Source organism: Anabrus simplex, chromosome 6, assembly GCF_040414725.1.
Source record: "Anabrus simplex isolate iqAnaSimp1 chromosome 6, ASM4041472v1, whole genome shotgun sequence".
Classification (NCBI taxonomy): Eukaryota; Metazoa; Arthropoda; class Insecta; order Orthoptera; family Tettigoniidae; genus Anabrus; species Anabrus simplex.
This window is the reverse complement of record NC_090270.1, coordinates 3,524,335-3,550,756: the sequence shown is the minus strand read 5'-3', so window position 1 is coordinate 3,550,756 and position 26,422 is coordinate 3,524,335. Positions and strand designations below refer to the sequence as shown.

General features: G+C 41.5%; 1 protein-coding gene across 2 annotated transcripts in view; it reads right to left on the bottom strand.

The window, feature by feature from the left end:
- The window catches only part of fus (fusilli), a 465,574-nt gene that overhangs the window by 191,158 nt on the left and 247,994 nt on the right, over positions 1 to 26,422 (bottom strand). For both annotated transcript variants that reach the window (XM_067149673.2, XM_067149674.2), the window contains exon 4: positions 20,125 to 20,214. In XM_067149673.2, the coding sequence (XP_067005774.1) occupies positions 20,125 to 20,214 (90 nt within the window). The remainder of the gene's footprint in view (positions 1 to 20,124; positions 20,215 to 26,422) is intronic.

Below are 26,422 nucleotides of genomic sequence, written 5' to 3'. Positions count from 1 at the left end.
GAAAAGTTTGTTCTAATAATAATAATAATAATAATAATAATAATAATAATAATAATAATAATAATAATAATAATAATAATAATAAATGTTGTACGACCCGCTTTACGGCTGTGGGAGACGCCGAGGTCCTATCGGTAAATATACCGACACGAGGTTGAAGTACGACCAGACTGAGCTGAACCACCTGAGCTCACGACCCCTGCGAAGTCTGTTTTAAAATACTAACGAGAAATGAAATGTCGTATGGCTTTTAGTGCCGGGATATCCCAGAAATACTAATGATAGGCTATTATTATACTTTTAAAGAGGAATATATTCGGTTCCAAACATTCCTGCAATATCTGATGGTTTTTGTTCGCTGATCGACAACAGAAATCGGAATCATTCAGAAAATCAAAGGTAAAATTAAATGCGCTGACATTCTGTTCAATGTATATCTATATATATAAAATAACTTGTCCTGACTGACCGACCGATTCAGCATCGCCGAGCCAAAACTACTGGACATAAAGAAGTGAAATTTTGGGGATAAATTCATACTGTTTTTTTTTGGGGGGGGGGAATCAAATTAATGGCGGTTAAACAGAAGTCACAAATCGGAGTGAACTTTTAGAAAGTATATCTCAGAAACGTAAAATGTTACAAACGTAAAAACTGTTATTTGGAATCTTCTGTAAAAGAAACATCGGTGATTTGTTTGTGGAAATTCCACTTAAGGGGAACTAGAAAGGAGGTGAAATTTTAAAATGAGCATTTCTACAGTATATCTCAAAAATTTAACAGGTTACCGAAGTGAAAAATAGTATTTTTTATCTCTATTAAAAAAGAAACATGTATTTTTTCTTTTCCGAAACTGACTGAAAATGGGGTTGAATTCTTTTAATTAGGATACTGATATCTGAATACGTATTTTTTGTTTTCGGAAATCCACCTAAATAGGGGAAGGAAATCGAAAAATTAGTTGAATTATTTGTATGAGGATACTATTATCTCAAAAACGAAAATTTGTGCATACGTGAAAGTTGGTATTTGGAATCTGCTTTAAAATTAAAGAATCACGTATTCTCGGAGGGGGGAGGGGGTGAGATGAAAGAATTGAAAAAATTGAATTGTATGAGGATACATACATCTAATAAAAACTAAAGTTGTTACAGACGTGAAAATTGGTATTTGGATCTCCTTTAAAAAAGAAAAAGGCGTTTTTCGGGGAAATCATCTTGGGCGGCGGGGGTGAAAAGGAGTTGAATTCATTTTCTGTGGACACATCTCTCAAAAACTGAAGGTGTTAGAGTCGAGATAAATGGTATTTAGAAGATCCTTTACTATTGAAGGAAAGAGTATTTTTTGCCGGAAAATTCATTTAAAGGGGGGAGTGTGAAAGAAAGTGAAAAAAGTGAATTATGTTTACGGGGATACTTATATCTCAGAACTGAAGTTAACAGACGTGAATATTGATATTTGGAATCTCCTTTAAACATAAAGAAACACGTCGTCTTTTTCTTCTGGGGGCGGGGGGTAAATCAACTTAACGGCGGTCGGTTGGAAAAGGAGTTGAGACGAATTGATTTTACTGTCCATAATGTACTTATTCTGATCATAAACTGATCATTTTTAATCTTTCCTGGGTTCGTTTTCAAGAGCCATATTTTCCTTTGTACAATATAAAGTTAGATTACAGTAGATTATACTGGTATAAAAATAAAATTTTTAACACATTTGAAATAAACGATAGGAATGAAATTGACCGTGCAACTCTTCACCCCTATAATAAGATCATTAATGCACGGTATCGCCTAAGCGCGACGATGGTGCTGCTCACAATTTCAGCAATGACAATGGCAGCAGATGTAATTTGCATTTTTCTGTGGGGGTCCATAATAATAATAATAATAATAATAATAATAATAAAGTAAACTCGTGTCCTCACCCCGAGGTGGTGCAGCTCTTTTCAGGCACACCCCCATTGGAGGTGAGCTGCATGTACCATTTCAACCACATACCAGCCCTCCTGCCATTCTTAAATTTCTGGCAGTACCAGGAATCGAAGCCGAGCCTCCGAGGACGGTAGCTAATGAGACTAACCGTTACGCTACGGAGGCCGAAATAATAATAATAATAATAATAATAATAATAATAATAATAATAATAATAATAATAATAATAATAATAATAATATTCTGGACCGTCGTCAAAATGTGCGGACCGCGCTGGAAACAGGTCGTGGCCGGGTAATGACTACGAATGTAGTCTGGCCGCGGGTTCAGTACCGCCAAGGCACCCAAGACGACACCACGCCCAATCTCCTTAAGGATTTGATCCATATTAAAAATCCTTACAGGAAAAGATGGCAAAGATTCAGGGACCCAACTGACCGGGTGGAATACCTGGACCTTGTTCGGGAAGTACGAAATCGATTCCTGCAAGGAAAGATTGAAAAGTGGGAGGAACTTTGCCGTAATCTCTCAAAAAACGAGTCAGATCGCCAATTTTGGCGGGTTATTATATAAAACGTTAAGCATTCAATTATAAATAATGCCGTAGCGAAGCACGGGTATCTCGCTAGTTTTATATAATAATCAGCAGGTTACAACTATTTATATTTTTACATATTCTGATTCATCAAAAATACGTTACGCATCTGAATTTGTTTTGGATTACTTTACGCCTTATCCATTACTAGGCGTATTTTTATTAATATCAATTATCAGATCATTTCATTCAGAAACGTGATCTCTAACACGTATGTTGAGAACCAACCAAGCTGGGAACCCCCTGGCTCCCTCCCGCACTCCCTTGAAGAACTTGCACCACTCCGGAAGTATCGGAACTGTCTTGTGTCGTGACCGTATGAACTGTGTATAGGGCCCGTATAATCAACTGTAAAACTAACAGGAGCAAGTCATTCTCCATTCGTATCGGAAACTACAAAACGAGTGTCACAGAAGTATTACGTGGAACGGCTCTCCTTCGAAAATCAATCGAGAGCTATCAGGGTGAAGTTTGTGACAGTACATATATCACACCCCCGAATTATATGTAGAAGGTAGAGATATTATTGTCAGTATTCGATTTATTATTATTATTATTATTTTATTTATATATTTTGCCATTTATATTGGTAAGCTGGAAGATATCCACATATGTAGGTATGAGTAATTTGTTTTGCACGAGTGGAAAAACATTGCTTTACTAACTCTGGTAATTTGAATGAGTCATATGGCTACCCCAGTGTTTGTTGTGATGTACTTGTGTCGGGAAATTCATGAGTCATGTATATATCCCAGCCTGATGAGATGAGCTTGTTGTTGTACCAGGGAAATTTGGTGATTCATGTAAAACTCCCCAGAGTTTGTTATTGTCTTGGGGGGAAGAAGTAATTCAGGGCTTGGTCTTGAGAAGAGGACCACCCATGATTGGCTGGCAAGCACCAATCCAGACGTATCATCTGAGAGGAGGGGGATGTTTATGTCTATAAAGGTTGATCATACGACGGCAACCGGGGACATTGTAAGGAACATGGTAAGGGTGATTGTAGAGGTGATTGTAAAGGAACGAGAAGGAAGATAACTACAACTACAACTGACGCACTGTACGGGAAGGAAGTAGTGTTGATACACGGTACTGGAGTGACACGGCAGCAATGGACTGGACTTCAAACGTTCGTGGAGCGTAGTCTTGTTATGTTCGTGGAAAGTGGCTGATTGTGGAGAGTGCTTGCGCATTAAGTATTGTAGCACTTGTGGCGGCCTAGCATTATATGTTGGTGAAAGCTATCTCAGACTTTCCATAAATTTATGTTGAGGATCGACAGACGTGTGTATATATCTTTACAACAAGTGTTAAAATATGTGAACACAGTAGTACAAGGTACAGTATCTGTGTGATGTGATAACTGTCGATTATGAGAATCGGTAAGTCGAATTGATATAGAGACAGTGAAGGGTATTTATCTTCATACATGTACATTGTTCATCGGACTATCTACAAATGGTAGCTTAGTTCTCGCTTTCGTTTTCCCACGATTTTCATTATTATTGTTGTTGTTGTAAATATGGAGTCTTCCAGCAATATTTTGTGTGTGTATTATATGTAGAATGTTGTATGTTGATGAGGTGCTCATGCACGGAATTTGTTAAGAATATAGTTAGCTATTTTAGAATCAGTGTTATTGATGAACCTAGGTGCAGTTCCTACCTAATTAGTCGTTTTCAGGAGGTTAGGTAAGGCCTGCAGCAGATGTACCAGTACGCAGCATTATGTACACGCCCTGGGATATAAAGTTTATCATGCTCTTATCTAAATTCGAGGGATCCATTCTGGTGAACTCTGGCGCCCATACTACGGACATTTCGGTTAATTATGCTTATTAATTTTATTAAGTTTTTGACTAATTTTATTTATATATTTTATTCATGATTTTATTTATTATATTCATCAAAAAAGTTACAAATGGCTTCCCAACGTGTGGCTGAATGATTGGTACATCTGTTAGGCTTATAAGCGTAGGTGCACTTGTCAGGTGTGGTTGGAATTCTGCAAACTATGTCAGTGAAGTGTTTTATATGTTTCATGTGTATTTTGGAGTATGAAGAAATGCTGTAGCGAGTCCAGTATTATAAAATTGAGAAGTAGAGAGGTTTTTAAAGTTGCTGGTACTAAGAATCAGGAGAAGAGAAGGCAAAAGAATTCCACCACATTGAGTTTATCTAATTTAAGTAAGAGTAGCAAAATGACTGCTGGTGGGAAGGATCTATTGGCAACGATGGGTGAGGAACCGAGTAACCCGTCTCAAAATAAGCACGTAGGGGTTGTTAAGGAAACGGTTCAAGGGGAGGCTTTAACTTTTAGTATGACTAAATCGCTATTTAATGAAATGTCCAGTAAGATTGATAATAATAATAATGTTGAGCTGTCCAGTAAAATCGATAATAATAATGTTGAACTGTCCAGTAAAATCGATAATAATAATGTTGAACTGTCCAGTAAAATCGACAATAATAATGTTGAATTGTCCAATAAGATTGATAGTCGGAGTAAAGAGTTGAAGAGTGAATTGAGTTTTTTAAGCAATGAAATATACAGTATTAATAGTGAATTAAATTCAGTTAGTACGGTCCTGTCTAGTAAGATTGAGAATCAGAGTAAGGAATTAAATTTAGTGAGTGCTGAATTGTCTAGCAAAATTGATAGTTTAAGCAGTGCTGTGAATGGTAGAATAGATGAATTGAACCAGAAGTTTGACCATCAGAGCAGGGAAATTCAGGAAATCAATAATAAGGTAGAAGCTCAATGCTTGGAATTGACTGAGAAAATTGAATGCCGATTTAATGTAGTTAGGAAAGAATTTGTTGAAAACAGCAAGGAATGTGATAAGAGAATAAAAATAGTGGAAGATAAAGTCGAAGAAATAGATAGAATTAAATCCAATCAGAACGTTTTAGCGAAGCGTATAGATGAGAACGATGAGAAAGTGGAGAAAGACCTTAAGTCGGTAAAAGATGACCTCAAGTCAGTAGAAGGAAATGCCAGAATGGTAGTGGAAGAAGGAATTAAATCATGTCATGTGAAATTAAGGCAGGAAATCAGTCAAATCCAAGTAAGTAGCAGTATATGTAATAGGTACGTATCTTGTACGAAGGACTCTGAATTACCCAAGTTTAATGGTCGGCAGTTTAATCCGATGGAATTCTTGAAAACGGTGGAGAAACGGTTTTCCAAGAATCTTGACGATGGTTTGATTGAGTGGAGTATGGTTGATGAGCTGTTGGATGTTGCATTTGTTGGAGAAGCTAGATCTTGGTTTCAAGTTTATAGACAGGGTATTTCGAGTTTAGAGGAATTTAGGGAGAAATTTAGTTCTAAATTTTGGAGTGAAGCTATTCAGGGAAGGGAAAGAGATCGTGTGCTATTTGGCAAGTATAAACCTCAGGAAGGTGTATCTATGACGGAGTATTTCTTAGCGCATGTTCTGATCAGCCAGAATATTGAAGGTCTAGCATCGGAGAGAGATACAGTCCGCCAGATGTTGAGGCATTTTCCTGAGAAGGTCGGATTAGCTGCATGTATGCAGAATATTGTTACGATTAAAGAATTAGAGCAGCTGTTAGAGAGGTTTGATGCTTTGGAAGGGCAGGGGAGGACTAGGCAAAGTGAAGGTAGAAATTACGGGGATAATGGGAGACAAGGTAATCAGGTAGCGGGAGATAGGAATAATCAGAATTTCAGTCATTCTAGGCAAGGGAATCAGGGTGGTAATTCCGGAAGGGGAAACAGACAGTCTAATCAGGGAGGTAATCACCAGGAATATTTTGGCAGAAGACCTAATCAAGGGGAATCAGAAAGTAGGGGGCGTACGGATCAAAGACCGCCAGATCAAGTGCCGAGACATGATAATAGTGAACAGTCCACGTCAAGTAATTTAAACCGGAATCGGACTTCTTAGTTGTGTCAGATAGGCAGTCCGATACCGAAATTCCTATTCACGCGATGGAACAGGTAAGTTACGAGGTAGACGTGAAAGAGGAATTATGGTATGACCCTGTGTTTTGTGTTCAGGGAGATTTTGAGTATAGGGCGCGTGATGAAAGTAAGAAAGATGTGTCGGATGTCTTACTTTGTGCTAGTGGTGATGGTAATAGCGGTGTTGCGATCGATAATCTTGTGGAAGTTTCTGAAATTGAAAGCGAAGTTTTTTGTGAAGTTGATGAAGGTTGTTTTGTGAGTGAAGAGTGTTTACGGAGTATACATCATGAGGATGTTTTTGTTGATTTAAGTGTACGTGAGGAGAGTAAAGTTAGGTCCATTATGCGTGAAAATGGTGACTTTAAGATTAATGAAACTTCTGATAAGAGAGTCGAAAGTAGCAGTGTTGTTGGCATGAAAGTGGTGCAAGTAGTAGCTGATATGGAAGGTGGTGAAGATGGATTAATTGTTGGGTCATTAAGTGGTAATGACAGCAATTTCAAAGTGTATTATGGCAAGAATTTCTGTAATAGAGTGAACGTGAGTGAGAATGGAAATGTGCGTGAGATGAAGGAAAGTCTATCCAAGCGAGTGTGTAATGTTTTATTTAAGGCTGAGAGTTGTGTGAATGATTTGAATGACGTGCTGTATGATAGCGATGTGGAATGTGGGAAAAAGTATGTGATTTGTTTGCTTGCATTAACTATGAGTTTGTGGAAGAGTAAACATTGTGAGATTCCCGCGCATTTCAGAAAGAGGGATTTCTTGGTTATGAATGTTCCGAATGAAAGTTTGTATAATTCTTGTGTGACCGAATGGGATGAATGTTTGTGTGTGAGATAGATTGTATTAGAGATGTGTTAGATTTTATTGCGGTACGCATTCCTCGTCTATCGATGCCAATGTTAAGTTTATGTATAGTTTTTTTTCATTTATATCAGGGTCCGTATACTGTGGACAGTAGTATAGGCAAGTGTGCTTATAGGCTCCTAACCGCTGAAAATAAGGTTCTTGGGAGATTTAATATCTATAGCCTTCGCAGATATAAGAGGATCTGCATCTTGGATGTATATATTATCATTTATGAGTTATGGGTACAGTAGTAAGAAGGGATTGTATTCAATGGTATATGAAACAATCGGAGTTGTGTGTATATAGCCATACTATGATTATTATTATTATTATTATTATTATTATTATTATTATTATTATTATTATTGTTTGGACAAATTGTATTTCGTGTGTGCGAATACAATGCAGTAGACGCAATGTATATATCATTATTACAGTAAATTATGTGTTCAGTTATGCCATTATAAAGTTATGTATGAAGTTCTGTTTTATGGTGAATCATAATATGTGATATCATCGATTCACCAAGGGGGCGTTATGTGATAGTACATATATCACACCCCCGAATTATATGTAGAAGGTAGAGATATTATTGTCAGTATTCGATTTATTATTATTATTATTTTATTTATATATTTTGCCATTTATATTGGTAAGCTGGAAGATATCCACATATGTAGGTATGAGTAATTTGTTTTGCACGAGTGGAAAAACATTGCTTTACTAACTCTGGTAATTTGAATGAGTCATATGGCTACCCCAGTGTTTGTTGTGATGTACTTGTGTCGGGAAATTCATGAGTCATGTATATATCCCAGCCTGATGAGATGAGCTTGTTGTTGTACCAGGGAAGTTTGGTGATTCATGTAAAACTCCCCAGAGTTTGTTATTGTCTTGGGAGGAAGTAGTAGTTCAGGGCTTGGTCTTGAGAAGAGGACCACCCATGATTGGCTGGCAAGCACCAATCCAGACGTATCATCTGAGAGGAGGGGGATGTTTATGTCTATAAAGGTTGATCATACGACGGCAACCGGGGACATTGTAAGGAACATGGTAAGGGTGATTGTAGAGGTGATTGTAAAGGAACGAGAAGGAAGATAACTACAACTACAACTACAACTGACGCACTGTACGGGAAGGAAGTAGTGTTGATACACGGTACTGGAGTGACACGGCAGCAATGGACTGGACTTCAAACGTTCGTGGAGCGTAGTCTTGTTATGTTCGTGGAAAGTGGCTGATTGTGGAGAGTGCTTGCGCATTAAGTATTGTAGCACTTGTGGCGGCCTAGCATTATATGTTGGTGAAAGCTATCTCAGACTTTCCATAAATTTATGTTGAGGATCGACAGACGTGTGTATATATCTTTACAACAAGTGTTAAAATATGTGAACACAGTAGTACAAGGTACAGTATCTGTGTGATGTGATAACTGCCGATTATGAGAATCGGTAAGTCGAATTGATATAGAGACAGTGAAGGGTATTTATCTTCATACATGTACATTGTTCATCGGACTATCTACAAATGGTAGCTTAGTTCTCGCTTTCGTTTTCCCACGATTTTCATTATTATTGTTGTTGTTGTAAATATGGAGTCTTCCAGCAATATTTTATGTGTGTATTATATGTAGAATGTTGTATGTTGATGAGGTGCTCATGCACGGAATTTGTTAAGAATATAGTTAGCTATTTTAGAATCAGTGTTATTGATGAACCTAGGTGCAGTTCCTACCTAATTAGTCGTTTTCAGGAGGTTAGGTAAGGCCTGCAGCAGATGTACCAGTACGCAGCATTATGTACACGCCCTGGGATATAAAGTTTATCATGCTCTTATCTAAATTCGAGGGATCCATTCTGGTGAACTCTGGCGCCCATACTACGGACATTTCGATTAATTATGCTTATTAATTTTATTAAGTTTTTGACTAATTTTATTTATATATTTTATTCATGATTTTATTTATTAGTATTCATCAAAAAGTTACAAGTTGATAGTGAAAACCGCCATGCAAGGCCACTGCTAAAAAAACTCGCGCTTTCCATCTGCGGCTTGTCCGTTTAACAACACGAATCTAGCACACAAAAATAGTCCATACCTAATCCAGACCCTGCGTCCAACCGATTTCAACCTGTTGCGGGACACTCAACAGCAACTCGTGTAGAAGGGTTTCGTTTCTGAAAACAGTTGGGTCGAATGTCATGATGCAGGTCCCGCTTTGGACCAAGTGGAGGTATAATAATAATAATAATAATAATAATAATAATAATAATAATAATAATAATAATAATCATAATAATAGTATGGCCACAGCTACCGTGGGCAAACATTTCAATTTGACGCCATCTGGCTGTCTGCTCGTCAATTTCGACGTTCCGTTTTACTCTAGGCCCACTAGATCCTCGACCGAGTAAACCGAAACTCTCTTGGGCGTGTATGGCTGAGATTTAATGAATTTTGTCGGGTAAACACCAAATATGCCACCAGAGATCTTTTACATGCCGACATCGTACGACGTGGAGTGTCGAATGCACTTTTTTCCGCCCTTCAAAAATCCGACTACCTCTGCCGGGTTTGAACCCGCTATCTTGAGATCCGGAGGCCGACACTTTACCACTGATCCACAAAGGTAGGTACCAAGTGGAGGTGACAGAACACTAAAAGTCTAAACATGTCAGGTTCGAAATCTAACAATTTCCGAATCCCCGATTCCAATGCAACTTTGAGAGTTACATCGCAGGCCGGTTGAACCTTGCCGACGTGAGTTCCTAGTATCGTCGCTGCTATATATTTTGGTACAATTTTTGTAACTGTATTTGCGTCGGACCGACAAAGATAGCTCTCTCATGGCGACAATGGGATAGGAAAGGGCTACGAGTGGGAAGGAAGCGTCCATGGCCTTAATTAAGGTACAGCCAAAGCATTTAATATTGTGAAAATGGGAAACCCCGGAAAACCATCTTCAGTGCTGCCGACAGTGGGGCTCGAACCCACTATCTCCCGGATGAAAACTCACAGCTTCGCGCCCCTATCCGCACGGCCAATGCGCTGGGTAAAATAAATTATTATTCGAGGGAACGTGAAGATAAAAATGAAAAAAATTACCTGAACAACTATTTGCAGATGATCATTTCTTCTGATCGTCTGTTCCTTCACTGCCTATCCAAGTAATAACACTGTCGTAAAGTGGGAATCATGCCCTAAATGCAGGCTGACAGAACACAGGCAGTTACTTCAGTTAGGTTCCCGGATTAAAACGAAGAGGACAAAGCAGCCATTTACAACCAGACAATTTTTTAGATCTTATGGTCAAAAGCTCAAACGTATTCAGCATGCAACTCAGCATTTTTATTATGACGTAGCAGAAAGAAATGAGGTACTCAGAATACAAGTGGTGCAAGTCCACAAGAATTGTTAGCGAGCGTTGTATTAGAAACAATCAGACGAACATTGTTTTAATCCAATAGATATTTATCTATGACCACAAAATCATATTTTAGCCCTACCTATAGCATACGAAAATATACACCTGAAATGAAATATATGACAAATTAAATAATGAAAAATAAAGCACGCAATTGTTTCACTTATACGCTGAAAATGTTTCAGTATTTCACATGGCCATATTGTGAGTGTACATTTAAATAACAACCAGCATATAACTTACGCATTAATGATAAAGAATTGTATGTAATAATTTCATGAAAGCAGGAAAAAGTTAACTGTGCATATTTTACCCACATGATAAGCTTCAAGCATCGACCTAACAGTTACGGACCCGGGGAACTGCACCACATCGGGACGGACGATGGCACTATTGGAAGACTCTACATTGAAAGGATCGTAAACTCAACATGTCCTTTCCCAGGACTGTGACAATCCCAGTTATACCGGTTACCTGAACAACTATTTGCTGGTGATCATTTCTCCTGACCTAGTAGCGAGTGTCCTTTAAGAGTCTGCGAATTAAGTATCTGCTTACACTCCGTAGAAAACATTTTTCTCTTTTCACACTGAAACCAGCTGAATCAGGCAACATTCCGTATTAGGTATGATCAGTGAATTAATCAGAAAATTGAATACAAGAAAGTGCAAAGCAAGCCCCACAGGTCGCTCCACTTATCTTCCGACAAAATGACCATTAAGTGCTGCCACCTGTAACCAAACCGTGAAATAATAAGACTAGTTTTATTGTTCACAATAGAAAAGTCTATTAACTCCTATCAAACCTATTTAAGCAATCTGAACTTGCACCATACGTATTCTGAGAGAGACAGACGTATAAGTGGTGGAGCTATTCCATTTTCCTTCTGATCATTGTTTCCCCACTTGTACTTCGCTTCAAAACAATCATCACCACCAGCGCCGTTCTTTATAAACTGTGAGCTCTGGTAGTCGCAGACTTACCCAAACGTTATAGGCGACAACTTGTCAGTCTCCTGAGACCGCTCTGCACCCTTCCTATGGAGTGGTACTATTCTGGAACTCCCTCTGACACTCCCAAGAATAAATGTATCGGCAAAAGAACGAAACCCAGGCTCACCTTTTAGCGCCCCCATGTGTAGTCACACTAACACATGTCGGCTACGGAAGCGGCCACCATCTTCCGAATGCAAGGTTACAGCTAACCTCATGATCCGTTAATGTTCGAGATAGCGACACTGTGCACTTCACTGGACGCTGCATTTTCCGCGTTCCATCGTCTCCCATTAGGCTGTTTACGTATCCCGCGGCTGAGAAAGCCAAGCCATGATGAACATATCCCTCCTGTGAAGAACCCACTATTTGTTTCAGATATTCATAGATATGATTGTGTTCAGGAACCCATGTTTCCACAACTATTCCTGACTAATCCTAATACACCGTGATTAGGATTTCAGTACATAATATTCTGACAGGATTCATGGCATCTCTTCAGAACTGAGTACCTTCCGTTAAACAAATATCATGGCGTTTACAAGACTTGAAGAACAAACATCAACGACAAAAATGTGTACAATAAGACTAGACAAAAGAGCGGCTACATTTCTAGAAAACAGAACTCAGAATTAGAGTGGGAGATACACTCAGCTGGACCGTTAAAGGGGCCTAAGTATTTCTCCAGGATGTCAATATCTGCCGAGATAATGGTTCTAAATGTGTTTTATTTTGTTGATTTAACTACGCGGTTTTCTGCATCTAGAGGTAAAGTTACAAACATTATAAATTGAGCACCGTGATAATTTTGGAAATAGGAGAAGCACTTGTCGAGAAAATGCGTAGCAACCCCTGGCTGGCATATGAAGCATGTTTCATTAAATTCTCGAGAAGCACTTGACCGATTTTCAAAACAGTTACGGTGTCTACGTGTAATTGAATTTTACAATAATATATCTTAGCAGAACAAGTCTGATTATGAGCTCCTTGGTACCATTACCGAAAGTGAAAACAGAATGTCGAAGTTATTTGAGGCGGACATCTTAGTCGAATAACCCTGAATAAAGAACTGTAATAATAGTTGAATGCATTTTGCCGATAATTTCATTCGGTACAGAGTAATAAACAAGTTACAGGATTGTGACCTCCACAATGTTGTGAGCCGAACAACGGAATGATGTGCCGATAGGTTGAAAGTATCTCACGGGGATCACTAAGTACCTAGGTGTTTATTTAAGGAATGGGTAATCTCAAAGGGTATGAAAGGACATAAAGGAGAGCGCGTTATGGGACCGTCAGCAGGAATACTGGACAGCACGATTTGGGCTGTGAAGACTTGGCAGTAAGGAGACTAGCCGCTCTCTCAGTGAAGAGATGGCGTGGAATAAGCTTGAGTGGTGTTTCTGAAATTATTTTACCGGTGGAGATGTACGATAAATTTCCAAATTCTTTGTATTTATTTAAGAAAAGACTAAGAAAACGACTGATAATGAATCTGGCACCTCAATATAGATCAACGATGACCGACTGACAGGGCTCGGATCTCGAATACCGCACTGGAGTGAGAAATCCGTTGCATCTCTCTGGATATCAATTAGTCAGGGAACATTAAACCTCCGACATTAAGAGTGGAAATCAAAACTATTTTTGGACTTGTTGGATACCAACGCACTGTTACAGTTTCGGTGGAAATGCCTATGAACAATACTGAAGGAAAATTAATTATAATAATGTTATTTGCTTTACATCCCACTAACTCCTTTTACGGTTTTCGGAGACGCTGAGGTACCGGAATTATCATGCAGGAGTTCTTTTACGTGCCAGTAAATCTACCCCCAATACGAGGCTGACGTATTTGAGCACCTTCAAATACCACTGGACTGAACCAGGATCGAACCTGCCAAGTTGGGGTCAGAAGGTCAGCGCCTCAACCGTCTGACAAGGGGAGGTCACGATGTCCACATCACCAATTTTGTTCAAACTTTGTAGGTTGGTACTACTACATCACGAAAACACACTGGCAAAGTAGTAGCGCGCAATGTCGAGAAAAGTTACGATCGCTGTGACGCGGTGGTGGAACCTTAACCACTCGACAACCGCAACAGTGTCTGCTTGATGGTACCTGGCATACTAAAGCTCTCTTAACTTTTCTCGACATTGCGCGCTACTACTTTGCCAGTGTGTTCTTGTGATGTAGTAGTACCAATTGTGAGCCAGTCAGCCCGGCAAAATTCGTCCTCTAAGAGTTGTTTTTTATCGGATAGAACTGCTCTAGGTAGCAGCCTGTAATAATGGTGAAATAAGCGCTGACGTGTTGTTCGGCTCATCCTGTGACCGGTGGGGTCAAGTTGCGACAGGAAACACGTCTGCACGACACTACTATATCCGTCACCGTTCGGGTTGCTCCGTATTGACTGTAAGAAAGTTTAAAACTAAAAGGATTATGTATATTTTTCACGTTCAGGGTAGGAAGGGGATAGCAATGTACAGCTACTTTAATAATTCTGAAGTCACAGCTAGCGGAATGTAGTATCTAGGTAGGAACCCTTCATTTCCGTGCCGTCTGCAGTCCTTCACTTGCACAGAGTTTTACACGTGATATGCGAACTAACTTCCTGTCGAATGAGCGACACTACTATATATCTAGTTACGACCACTCATCCCTGACCTTTTTCTTTCTGGGAACATGCAGCATGTTGTACAGTAGGCGAGCCAAACATTTTTAGAGCAGTATTTGATACGCACTTTCATTTTACAACTTATAAAAACTGTTTTTATTACTGTTATATTTGCAAGAAACTTCTTTTTTTAATTCGCTTACAGTTGAAGTTGTTCTGTTAAGCTCAAGGTGATATTCTTGCCCACAGATCTGACACAGGCGCACATTCACTGCTCGTCAAACATGAAAAATCTTCTTACAAAGCGAGCTGGCCGTGCGGTGAACGTCGTGTAGCTGGGATATGGTGGGTTCGAACCCCCTCGTCGGCAGCACTTTCCGCGGCTTCCGATTTCCATTGGCTTTACGTCCCACTAACTAGTTTTACGGTTTTCGGAGACGCCGAGGTGCCGGAATCTAGTCTCGCGGGAGTTCTTTTAAAGCCAGTAAATCTGCCGACAGGAGACTGACGTATCTGAGCTGCTTCAAACACCACCGGACTGAACCAGGATGGAACATGCCGAGCTGGGGCCACTCAGCCCGACTGTACGTTTCCCATCCTAGCGTCGTCGAAAACCTTCCCATGCCTTTGTGTGACCTGCAATACGGGCATGTTGCGAGGTTGGATGAGAAACTTTCGTTTTACCAATACCAATATATCAGAAGACTTGACTGAATTTAACATTTCAGTTCACCCAATTGCTCTTCTAAACTGAAGCCTGCGTAGCTCACCGCTGGGTTCCGTGGTTCAAATCACGGTCACTTCATGTGAGATTTGTGCTGGACAAAGCAGAGGCGGGACAGGTTTTTCTCCGGGTACTCCGGTTTTCCCTGTCATCTTTCATTCCAGCAACACTCTCCAATATCATTTCATTTGTCAGTCATTAATCATTGTGCCAGAGGAGGCACAGTTCCCATCCTCGCCGCTAGAGGGAACTTCATTTCATCCCTGACCCGGTCACTGACTGGAAAACAGGTTGTAGGTTTTTCTTCTAAACTGCTTGTCGAGTCGTATAGGTGTAAAAGCAAAGCAAAGTCAAAGCAAAGTCATCTCCCTACAGGCCATGAAGGCCCTTGGAGGGGTGGAAGGTAAAGGCTTCCACTATCCGTAACCTCGGCACTTGATGGGGTGGAGTGGTTAGCTCTACGCCCGGCCGCCTTTGCCCCCAGGAATTACCCTGGTACTCAATTTTGGTGTAGGCTGAGTGAACCTCAGGGCCATATGCACCTCCGGAAGTGGAAATCTCATTTCTTAAATTTTACGACACCGGGCGAGTTGACCGTGCGCGTAGAGGCGCGCGGCTGTGAGCTTGCATCCGGGAGATAGTAGGTTCGAATCCCACTATCGGCAGCCCTGAAGATGGTTTTCCGTGGTTTCCCATTTTCACACCAGGCAAATGCTGGGGCTGTACCTTAATTAAGGCCACGGCCGCTTCCTTCCAACTCCTAGGCCTTTCCTATCCCATCGTCGCCATAAGACCTATCTGTGTCGGTGCGACGTAAAGCCCTAGCAAAAAAAAAAAATTTACGACTTCCTGACGGGGATTCGAACCCACGTCCTTCCGGGCGAGCCGAGCACGCCTTTACCGCCTCGGCCAGGCAGCCCCTGTCGTATAGGTTTAATGTGGCCATTTTTCTCTCCCAACCCCACGAAATTTAAGTTTCGAAAGATGGTACTCGTTGTGCCAGATTTCTCGGCATGATCATTATACGCAGCATTTGAGTCAGCGACCTACGCTACGGTAAGGTTAGTTCCTGCGCCAAGACACACCGAGCGCCACTTGCCCGCAATGTTGTGTTTACAGATACTGTACCATCTGCTTTGCGTCACACCGTCTTGTGGCGACTAGAAAGCTCCAACAGAGGTTCGAACCCCACTCTGTCTCTACGGTGTGCGCTCAACAACAATTGTATAGATTAAATGAGGACCGCCAACACAGTAAATCTGTGAGAGTACAAGGAAGTCGGGGAGCAAGTTGCTCAACATCTCGAGCGATTACAAGATGTGGAGTACAGGGATGAAAGTTGTCTTAAACCGATCCCGAAGCTAGGAAAGTGGAACATTTTTACCTCGTGCGTATGACATTCTACTTAGTTTGAGATACTATTGCAGTGCCCGTCTCAAACACTGGGATGAAAACTGAAGATTTTCGTAACTTCTTCAGCTTGCTGAGTCATTCACGTCCCTTCTCATTACACCGTCATTTTTCATTAAATGCAGACTACATGCGACATTTCTGATCTCAATGCAGCGCTGTAACATGGGTAACCGCGAAACAGTCAGCAAACTCTTGGCAATTCCACATTCCAAGTTAATCATCTACACGTGGGCTTTCCCACAACACTCGCTCAGGATTATTGTGATTGCTGTTTCTGCAACTGATCACATGCTCTCAGCTTGGGTTGAACAGGTCGCAATTTCAGTGCGACTTCGCTTACAGGCCATGTTCATGATTAACAGACAGTGATTCCATTTGCGGATAAACAGGGTATATCATTACATAACGGGTGCAATGAAATCGGGCGAAAGCTATTCGGTTACGAATAGAACCCTGCCAAGTGTAATATGGAACATGCAATGCGTGCAAAGCTTCTTCAATTGAAATATCTCGCACTTGGACTTACAAACGTGCGAGTAAATACGGGCTACAAGGAAACGTTAAATGGTACGGTCACCCTCCAACACTTGCCTGCTATGAAAATGAGAAACTACGGAAAACTATCTTCAGGGCTGCCGAACCCACAGCACAAACAACTGATCGGAATGTTTGTTGCGGCCACGGGAGATTGACGATGATTGAAAGTCTGATAAAAATATTGAATCCGAGAGACATGGGGAGCAGCAGCTATTAAGATTATTGTGAAGCTAGTAAGAATACTAGAAGAAAATCAATATTGCCTAGTGGAATTGTGTCTTCTGACAGTGAAACTTGATATCAATATTGTTTTTAATGCTATTTGTTCGGGGCGTCGACCCATGTGGATCTTCTCCCCTACTGGCACCATATTGTATGAACGTACGTGTAATTGGAATGGCGGTAGTGTGGAATGTTGTGTGTGAGGAAAGGAAGATTAAGACGTCACAAACACCAAGTCTCCAGACCAGGGATATTAATCACTACAATTAAAAAACCCTGACCCGGCCGCGAATCGAACCCGGGGCCGGACTTCAATATTGTGGTAGTTTTATTTTGCTTCCCAGCACATAATTGTGGTCGTAGGAGACATGAACAAATAATTGGGGACCACAAGGTACTACGGTTTCGAAAGATTTTGAAATGCGGACATATCACAGACGAGGTTGTACTTCGTTACGGTCACATCTTAAATACAGCTTAATACAACGTGGGCGAGGAGACGGAACGTTCGCGATGGTCAGTGGAGACATGGCGCGAAAGACCGTCACTTGCAAACAATCAAACTGCTGATAACCATACGAATAGGCACCGTGTCTGTTCAACATCCCGATCAATAACTGTTTAAGATAGCAGTACAGTATCTCACCTGTTAGCGAGAATGGAATGGCTGGTCAACTCACGGGACTTCCATTTCGGTACATCACGCTGCTATTATTATTATTATTATTATTATTATTATTATTAAGAGGATGACTAGCCGATGAGGTGAAGGCGTGCTCGGTTCACCCATAAGGACATGGGTTCCATTCCCAGTCAGGAAATCGAAAAAATGTTAAGAAACGAAATTGCCCGTTTCTGGAAGTGCAGATGATTTTGAGGTTCACTCATGTTACACCAATAATTGGCACCGAGACAATCCCTGGGGGCAAAGCCGGCCAGGCGTAGAGCTGAGCATCAGGAAGGGTATGTGTCTGTAAAAGTGGACCAAATCAACGGGAAGTGGCGGTCCAACAATAAAAACAGTGAAAAGACGAGAAAAAAATATTATTTCCTTAACATAGTTTTCATGGAGAGACCTAACTTCGTCTTATTTCCTAGTATCAATCAGGAAACAACTATACAATGGACCGGTATTGGGAATTTGCAACGACTGGAAGTAATAATAATAATAATAATAATAATAATAATAATTGAAGGAACAAAAAGCCTCCGTTGTGAGAGGCTATCATAATTTCCACCACACTTTTGCGGATACCTTGAAAAGAGACACCGGGAGATAGCAAAGTACCCAGCGTTATTGTAAAGTTGGCAACGTAACTCAACTAGGTCATTCGGTAAACATTAAAGTCCGACGTGCGCGATAACGAAACAATGTATTCAAAACATGCACAGACGGTCCATGATCAACTAGCTCTGCATTCGCCGCACATACATCTATCAAGTTCATTCCTAATTTAGCCTGTATCTCCTCATCCTGTCATGGCAGCTTGTTGGGAGTTCAGACCCGATACCACTCAGATTTCCAGGACGCCAAGTTCGTTCCATGTAGCTACACTGACCGGAAAAATGAATTGATCACTTGAATTTTCAAAGGAGAAAATCGTGAAACATTTGTTTTATTATTCAAATGGATTATTTTCATGAAAACATGATCTAAGGGTAGCAATAAAAGACAGAAAATAAAAGTTTCACAGTTTAACATGTGTTGCCAGTCAGGTGGCAGCTTGATTCAGATACAATTATCTCCATAAATAAAAATACGTTTCATCTGTTTATTAAGAAAACACGTTTCCATGGCATATGGATCAGTTCATGTCTGTCTGAATTACATGAAAACGACGGGGAATACTTATATGGAGCTCGGCATATATTTTACAATTTATGTTAAGCCGCGCTGATTAGCATTATGATTTTCAAAGAAGAAAGGTGGCTAAGAGTTTCTTGGTGATATTTTGAAAACGGGAGGGTTTTCTTTAAATATAGAACGAAGCCTAAGGGAGATATTTATCGCCTAGTCCATCAACGGGGAAGCAACTAGCATTCATTGTCTTGACCTGATATGGCCGAGAAGGCGAAATGTGATCTATACAGGACGCCCAATCATTTCAAAAATCCTACAACTACAGCAGAAGATTTCATTCCCAGCTGCAATGCCCCTGCCAATGAGTCAGCCGAGGGAGCCTTGGAAAGCCCCGTTTACTGCAGATAATCAGGACCGATCGTGCCTATCACTCAACTGCTCAATGTTATCTGCGCCAATCGACAATTCTTAGTTCTTCAATATTGAGCGACTAAGTTACATTGTCAATGTTTCTCTTCCTCAGCTCTGTTTGTGATGTCTGAATGTTTTCCTCCAAGTTCGCATCTTCCTCGTTTCCACGTCCAGTTCTCCCCGTCGGAGAGAACACTATTTCAATGGCGAGGTGAAATGCACGTTAGCCCGAGCTGTTTTTCTCCTCATTTCTCAGCGATATCGTTTGCAATAACTGTGACACAAACTGTCAATTTCCAATCCTGACATAAGTAGTTCTTTTCTCCCTCGATATCTTAACGACCAAGAGCCTGACATTTTGAAATATTTTAGGAAAGCTGCGATTTTCCTCATATTTATTGTCATTGATTTTTTTATATCTGCATATGTGTCGCAGTGAACAATTCTTCATACCAATTTACTGAAGAGGTTGTTTTTCTTTACACCACCTTCCTCGGGTAACTCGCTGATTTGCATTACTCTTCTGTCGCACGATGGCACAGGAAGCGGTCATTTGTCTGGTGTGAAAATGGGAAACAACGAAAAAACATCTTCAGGGCTGCAGAGAGTGGAATTCGCAAGCTCGCGACCCTAACCACACGGCCTGCCCGCGCGTGTTGAGTACTTACCGTCAGCCACCAGCCTCTGAGTTATGTTCACCATGTCCTGTACTTCCTTCACGTAGAATTCTGACTCTGCTTCGGACGGCATTCCTAGATCTGGAGTGACATGGTCAAGGAAAGACACGTGTACACAAGCAACCTGGACAACTTCACACATAACAGCACAAATTGCTTTCTCATGGAGCTACGCTATTGCTTTTAGGAATAAATAAATGCTATTAGACAAACACAAATGAACAATTCAAACTCCGCTCACTAAGGTGCGATGAGCTTGAAGAGAGAAATGTACGGCACAGCTTTGTACTCCCAATACAATATAGTATCAATAAATAACATTTTCCATGGACATCATTTACCATGTTATTTCTCTTCTGAGACCAACCTGGCAGGTTCGATCCTGGCTCAGTCCCGTGGTATTTGAAGGTGCTGAAATACGTCAGCCTCGTGTTGGTAGATTTGATTCACTGATGTTTGTTGTTTAACGGGGCCTAACATCGAGGTCATCGGCCCCTAATGGTACGAAATGAGACGGAATGATATGACAACTTAAAAGTGCAAAATCCTCCACTGACCAGAATTCAAAGCATGAGGACAATGAATGGATGGACGGATATGAATTTAAAACGATCAGTGGATCCGACCCACAGTGCCTCACATGCACAGAAGCTGGCACAAAACAATAGTATTACTGACCAACGGACTGCTTCTATAGCACGATGCTGAATCGATTATGCTTGTAGTCGAAACGGGTCCAAAATCCAGTTCATCAGCCTCTCACAATGGTATTTATCGCTAGGAAAGTAGAACCATGCTATGTGTAATGTTGCGGTACTAATCAAAAGTAGCGGAGACTCGCCGTATTCCACACATTATGGTACTGTTCACATGTAACGCAGACCTATGGTGTTTCGCACACTGCGGCGCTATTTACAGGCAACGCAAACCTATGGCGTTTCTCACATAAGTGGACTTACCGCAAGGACTCTTACTATCCCGTGGAATTCCTCACATAGTGGGAACTGAGCATAGCTAAGGTAGAACCATGGTGTCGCTCATATAGGGGTACGAATCACAGATACGGCAGAACCCACCTCCTGATTCACACTGTCGCTACTAATCACAAACCTATTTGGTACCTAACATAGTGGAACTACGCGCAAGTAAAAGCGACCCATGGTGTTCCCTGCGTGATGGTACTAATTACGAGTAGTCTCACGGTTCTAATTGGATCACCCCCTTCGTCGCCCCTTTTAGTCGCCTCTTACGACAGGCAGGGGATACCGTGGGTGAATTCTTCGTCTGCCTCCCCCACCCATAGGGGGGTGTGTTTGGTCCGTAAGAGGTATTTTGTTTCCCTCAAGTCCGCCGGCAAGCCGGTTAGGACCCCCCATCTGCCACCTAGGACGGGCCACGTGGGAGTATCACCTCTCCCCCTGCTGAGCCAGCGTAGCAGGTTCGTGGTTGGTAGATTTACTGGCACGTAAAAGAACTCGTGCGGCACCTCGGCGTGTCCGAAAAGTAGTTAGTGGGACGTAAAATGTCCGTCTGCTAGTACTGGGGCCCACATTCCGACAACTTACTCTACTCGTCACAACAGTTGAATACTAGGGTCATACTATGAAACTAATTTGAGAACATCCTTCAAAATGCCGTCATCGTACGTAATCCTTGACAGTAGTTTATTAGGGAAACTGAGAAGAGATTCGCTAATTCACGAAATGTGCGGTCGCCTGGTTGAAGAGCGTGTGCCACAGCACGCAGCTGTCGAACCAAACACCTCAGACTTTTCGACACAAACACCAGGCCAGTGTGGAATCTAGCGAGAAACACACACCTAATGGCCCGGTATACCGTGATAAAGCGGACTCGATAGAGGCGACTTTCACTCCGAACGACCCCGCCTTCATCAGGCAAACTGAGGCAAAGGTAGCAGAATTCCTTGGAAATGCACCTAAGCCGGAGGTTAAGAGGACAAATATACATAAAATTAAGTGGATTATATGTCATCTTTACCCCAAGAAGGCGCCTGTCCCAGACGAGATCCAGAATATTATAATTAAGAAATTAACTCACAAAGCCCTAACACTACTTACCAGCATATTCAATGCAATGTTCAGACTCCAATACTACCCTGAACAATGGAAAAGGGCTAGGAACCTCGTATTTGGAAAACCAGGCAAAGAACAAGTCAGACCCTAATAACTACAGGCCCATCAGCCTTCTGGACGCCCTCAGTAAAGTATTCGAGAAAATACTACTGAAAAGGTTAATAGGGCATATCAATGAAAAAAGGCATAATTCGCAACGAGCAGTTTGGCTTTAGGAACGGACATTCTGCCCCATAACTGCTCACGCGATTCATAGAACAAGCCACCATAGGTCTCAATAAACGAAGGGACACAGGTTCGGTTTTCATTGATATCCAGAAAGCATTTGACAAAGTTTGGCACGAAGGCCTACTAGCGAAACTAATAGACCACGAATTCCACCCAGGCTATATAAGACTTATTAAATCTTATCTGGAGGGCCGAGAGTTCAAAGTAGACGTACACAACACACTGTCTAGTACGCGCAGGATAAGAGCGGGAGTAGCCCAAGGGTGCCTTATCGGCCCAATCCTCTTCGTCCTGTATACTAACGACATGCCTACTACAGAACTCACTACCACACACCTCTCAAACAACATGCCTACTACAGAACTCACTACCACACACCTCTACGCCGATGACACTGCTATCACAGTACAACATCCACGACTAGCGTGCACTCGGAAGAGGCTTCAAGTAGCGCTAAGAACTCTCGAGCCATGGCTAACGAAATGGCGCATCAAGGTCAATGTTGACAAGTGCCAAGCCGTATTGTTCACAAGAAAGAACAGATATACTCACAGACCAGTCAACATGAAACCACTGAAGCTTTTCAATCAAGATATCGCATGGCATGACAAAGCCAAATACCTAGGAGTAGTCCTAGACAGAAAGCTCACCATGCTACACCACATCAATGATATCCAAAGAAAAGCATACATACGACTTAGCCAGCTATATCCTATACTGAACAAAAAGTCCAGTATAAACACGAAAGTAGCCATAAACATGCATAAGGCCCTAATTAGGCCAATAATCATGTACGCAGCCCCAGCGTGGGGGTTCACTGCAATGACGAACCTGGATAAGCTGGAAATAATACAAAATAAATGCATACGAGCAGCGGCCAGACTCCCTCACGACACACCAATACGCCAACTACGCGATATTGCGAAAGTCAGCTCAATAAGGCACCACATACGCAAACAGACACTAAAAATGTACAGAAAGTCATGGGGTAATACGATCAACCCGCTAGTAAGCGGAATCGGACGCTACGACGTTGATCTTTACACAAAGTATCCCACACCGAAGCACATTCTGTTCAGCCACAGGCCAAGCTGACACCTATATACCACACAAACCCACACACTGCAGACACCTATGTAAATATGTTTCAGCTGGCCTAGACCCAGGGACCAGGCGAGGAAGATTGATAAGAAGTACAACTTAAGACGACGACGGCAACGCAGCCAGACGGCCAAGGGCCTATCAATCCACCTTCGCCCCCCGACAGAGGCATAGGAGCGGAACACCAGCCCGCGCCCTACAAACAACACCAATATCCATCTGTTTAATGAGTTATTTCACTCTTATTTAGGTAGAACGCTCGACATGAGAGCAGGCAAACAGCCGGCACTCCAATAAGAACCTGTATATACATATGTTATTAATAACCTTAGTTTTTAAATCTGCAGTGACAAGTGTGTTCCAACAACACCGCATAAAATGGAAATGGCGTATGGCTTTTAGTGCCGGGAGTGTCCGAGGACAAGTTCGGCTCGCCAGATGCAGGTCTTTTGATTTGACGCCCGTAGGCGACGCGACCTGCGCGTCGTGATGAGGATGAAATGATAATGAAGACGACACATACACCCAGCCCCGGTGCCAGAGAAATTAACCAATTAAGGTTAAAATTCCCGACCCTGCCGGGAATCGAACCCGGGACCCCTGTGACCAAAGGCCAGCACGCTAACCATTTAGCCATGGAGCCGGACAACACCGCATAGAGGGACATCGACAGGCGGAAGAAGATAGCCCCTTGCATGTAAGGCTTGGCTCTAATTCCCCCTCTCCAAAAGGAGACTTGGCACCAGGGACTGCTGGCTGTTGGACAATGGGACGAACCTGTGGCCCAAAGCCCAGATGCTAGCAGACCCGAGCCGACCCGGCAGTGAGAAGAAGGACTGATCCCCATAATAACAGAAAATGGTTATGATTGCATGACACACATTCCTAACTAACACAACCTCTGGTCTGTTTCCAGCCCACATCCTTGCATGTGCTATTAAAAAAAAAAAAAGTCAGGTTTTACATGTAGGCTCTTTCTTCTTTCTGCCTATGTGGTTTTTCCCTGACCCTTCAATACCATACCTCAACACCACCTAACCAATACAAACTCTTGCCGTGGTAGCGAGTCTTAACTCGGAAAGCGGCAGATACTCCTTGTATCACTTCCCACTCTCCCTGCTATCTCTTTTCTACTTAGAAACTAATAGCATGTCGGAGGCAATGTAGATTGTGTCGAGTGCCACGCCGGGGGAGCGGGCTACGGGGGCCCCACGTAAAAAAAAAAAATTTAAAATTAAAAAAAACGTACGATCACTAGTGAAAGGATTTTACGGTGCAGCATGTTTCCAAAAGTACAGACATGGGGACATGAAATGAAGCAAAATAAACAATTTGTTGCAGCTTTTTTGCGACATTACTACATTTTGCCACCTTTTGCCTTCTATTTCATGCCTTCCCAACCTTCTTTTTTCTTCACGACCAGGTTTTAAAAATTTCGTTTAAACAGGAAGTCAACAACAGTCAATATTAAAATATAATTTGTGTGCCAGCCTACCCGAAGGTATGAAATCAAATTACAATTTAAACAATGTTTCAACTAAGTTCAGTTAGTACTGCACCCTCTTGTTGGCCGAATTAGCGCTTTACCAGTCCATCACTGAATGAATTTTACAGAACAGACGACGAAGGTTAAGACGAAGTTGTCATTTAGTTTGGAAGAAGATGACCAGTGTTAGGCAGAATCTCGATGGATTTGGTAAAGACAAATTTGAATTAATTTTGAAGAATAATCCAGATATGGAAACATTTGCAATAAGAACATTGAGTTGGGATGTGTAATCAAATGTATCATGTTATATAACTGTTTGAATCCTTAATAACATCCTTCTCGCACCTTCTTACATGCATTTTCAGAAGCCTTAATGATCACACAGAGCTCTGACCACGCTCGAACCCGTAATCTGCAGGCCTCAAAGTAGCAGATCACAACCGACCAGACATATAAGAGGAAGAAAAGGCGATTGCTGTCAATTACATGAGGTATGTTGCCGCACGCAGTTTCATCACAAGACCTGTCAAGTGAAGCTGCAAAAAAACCAAGTCAGTGGCGATTGCACCAAGTTTCAGCAAGAGGAACCACATTACTCAATGAAAGCCCAACGAACATTTAGAAAATAGCCTTCAGTATTACTGTGCTTGATAATACATAGCCACAGGAGCTCTACCCTTCAAAAATTCCACACGTCGTGATACGCGCTGACGTGGTTCACCGAGGTTAATGTCGCTGAACAACACAGAGTCAGCAGCTATGACAGCTAAGTGCTAGGAATTTGAGCTTACAACAGCCAACAGGAGTTGCAAACACACAGTTGAACACACCGGAATTAAACTAGTGCGGTGACGTGACCTCGTAGCACCTTGAGCATATTTTAGGGCCCGTTTTCTATGAACTACAGTGACTCGCATAATTATTCGGACAGACATGATTTATTAAAGTTTCCTTTGTATTCGCGGTTTCAGTAATAATAAAGCACTCATATACATTTTTACAAGTTTCTGTATGGAATATAAAAACTATACATCCATCATTCTTCTAATGAACACGTTCAATGAAAATATAATCATTAAAAACAAAATCAAAACCAATATTGCACAAAATTATTCGGACATGTCGTTTTACTTATGGTCCTAAAGGTTCAGCATCTGGTGGACTTTCCTTTCATTATAATTAGGCCTACTTCCCTGAGTGGACTTTACATGCTCTCCACTAATTTCCAGATGTAATCGGGAGATATCTTCTGCCACTCTTCTTGAAGTCCATTTTTCAGATATTCTCTAGATGTGATTGTTATTTTTCTTATTTCTTTATCCAGTTTGTCCCAAAGATTCTCAATGCCACTCAAGTCTGGTGATTTGAGGGTGAGGAT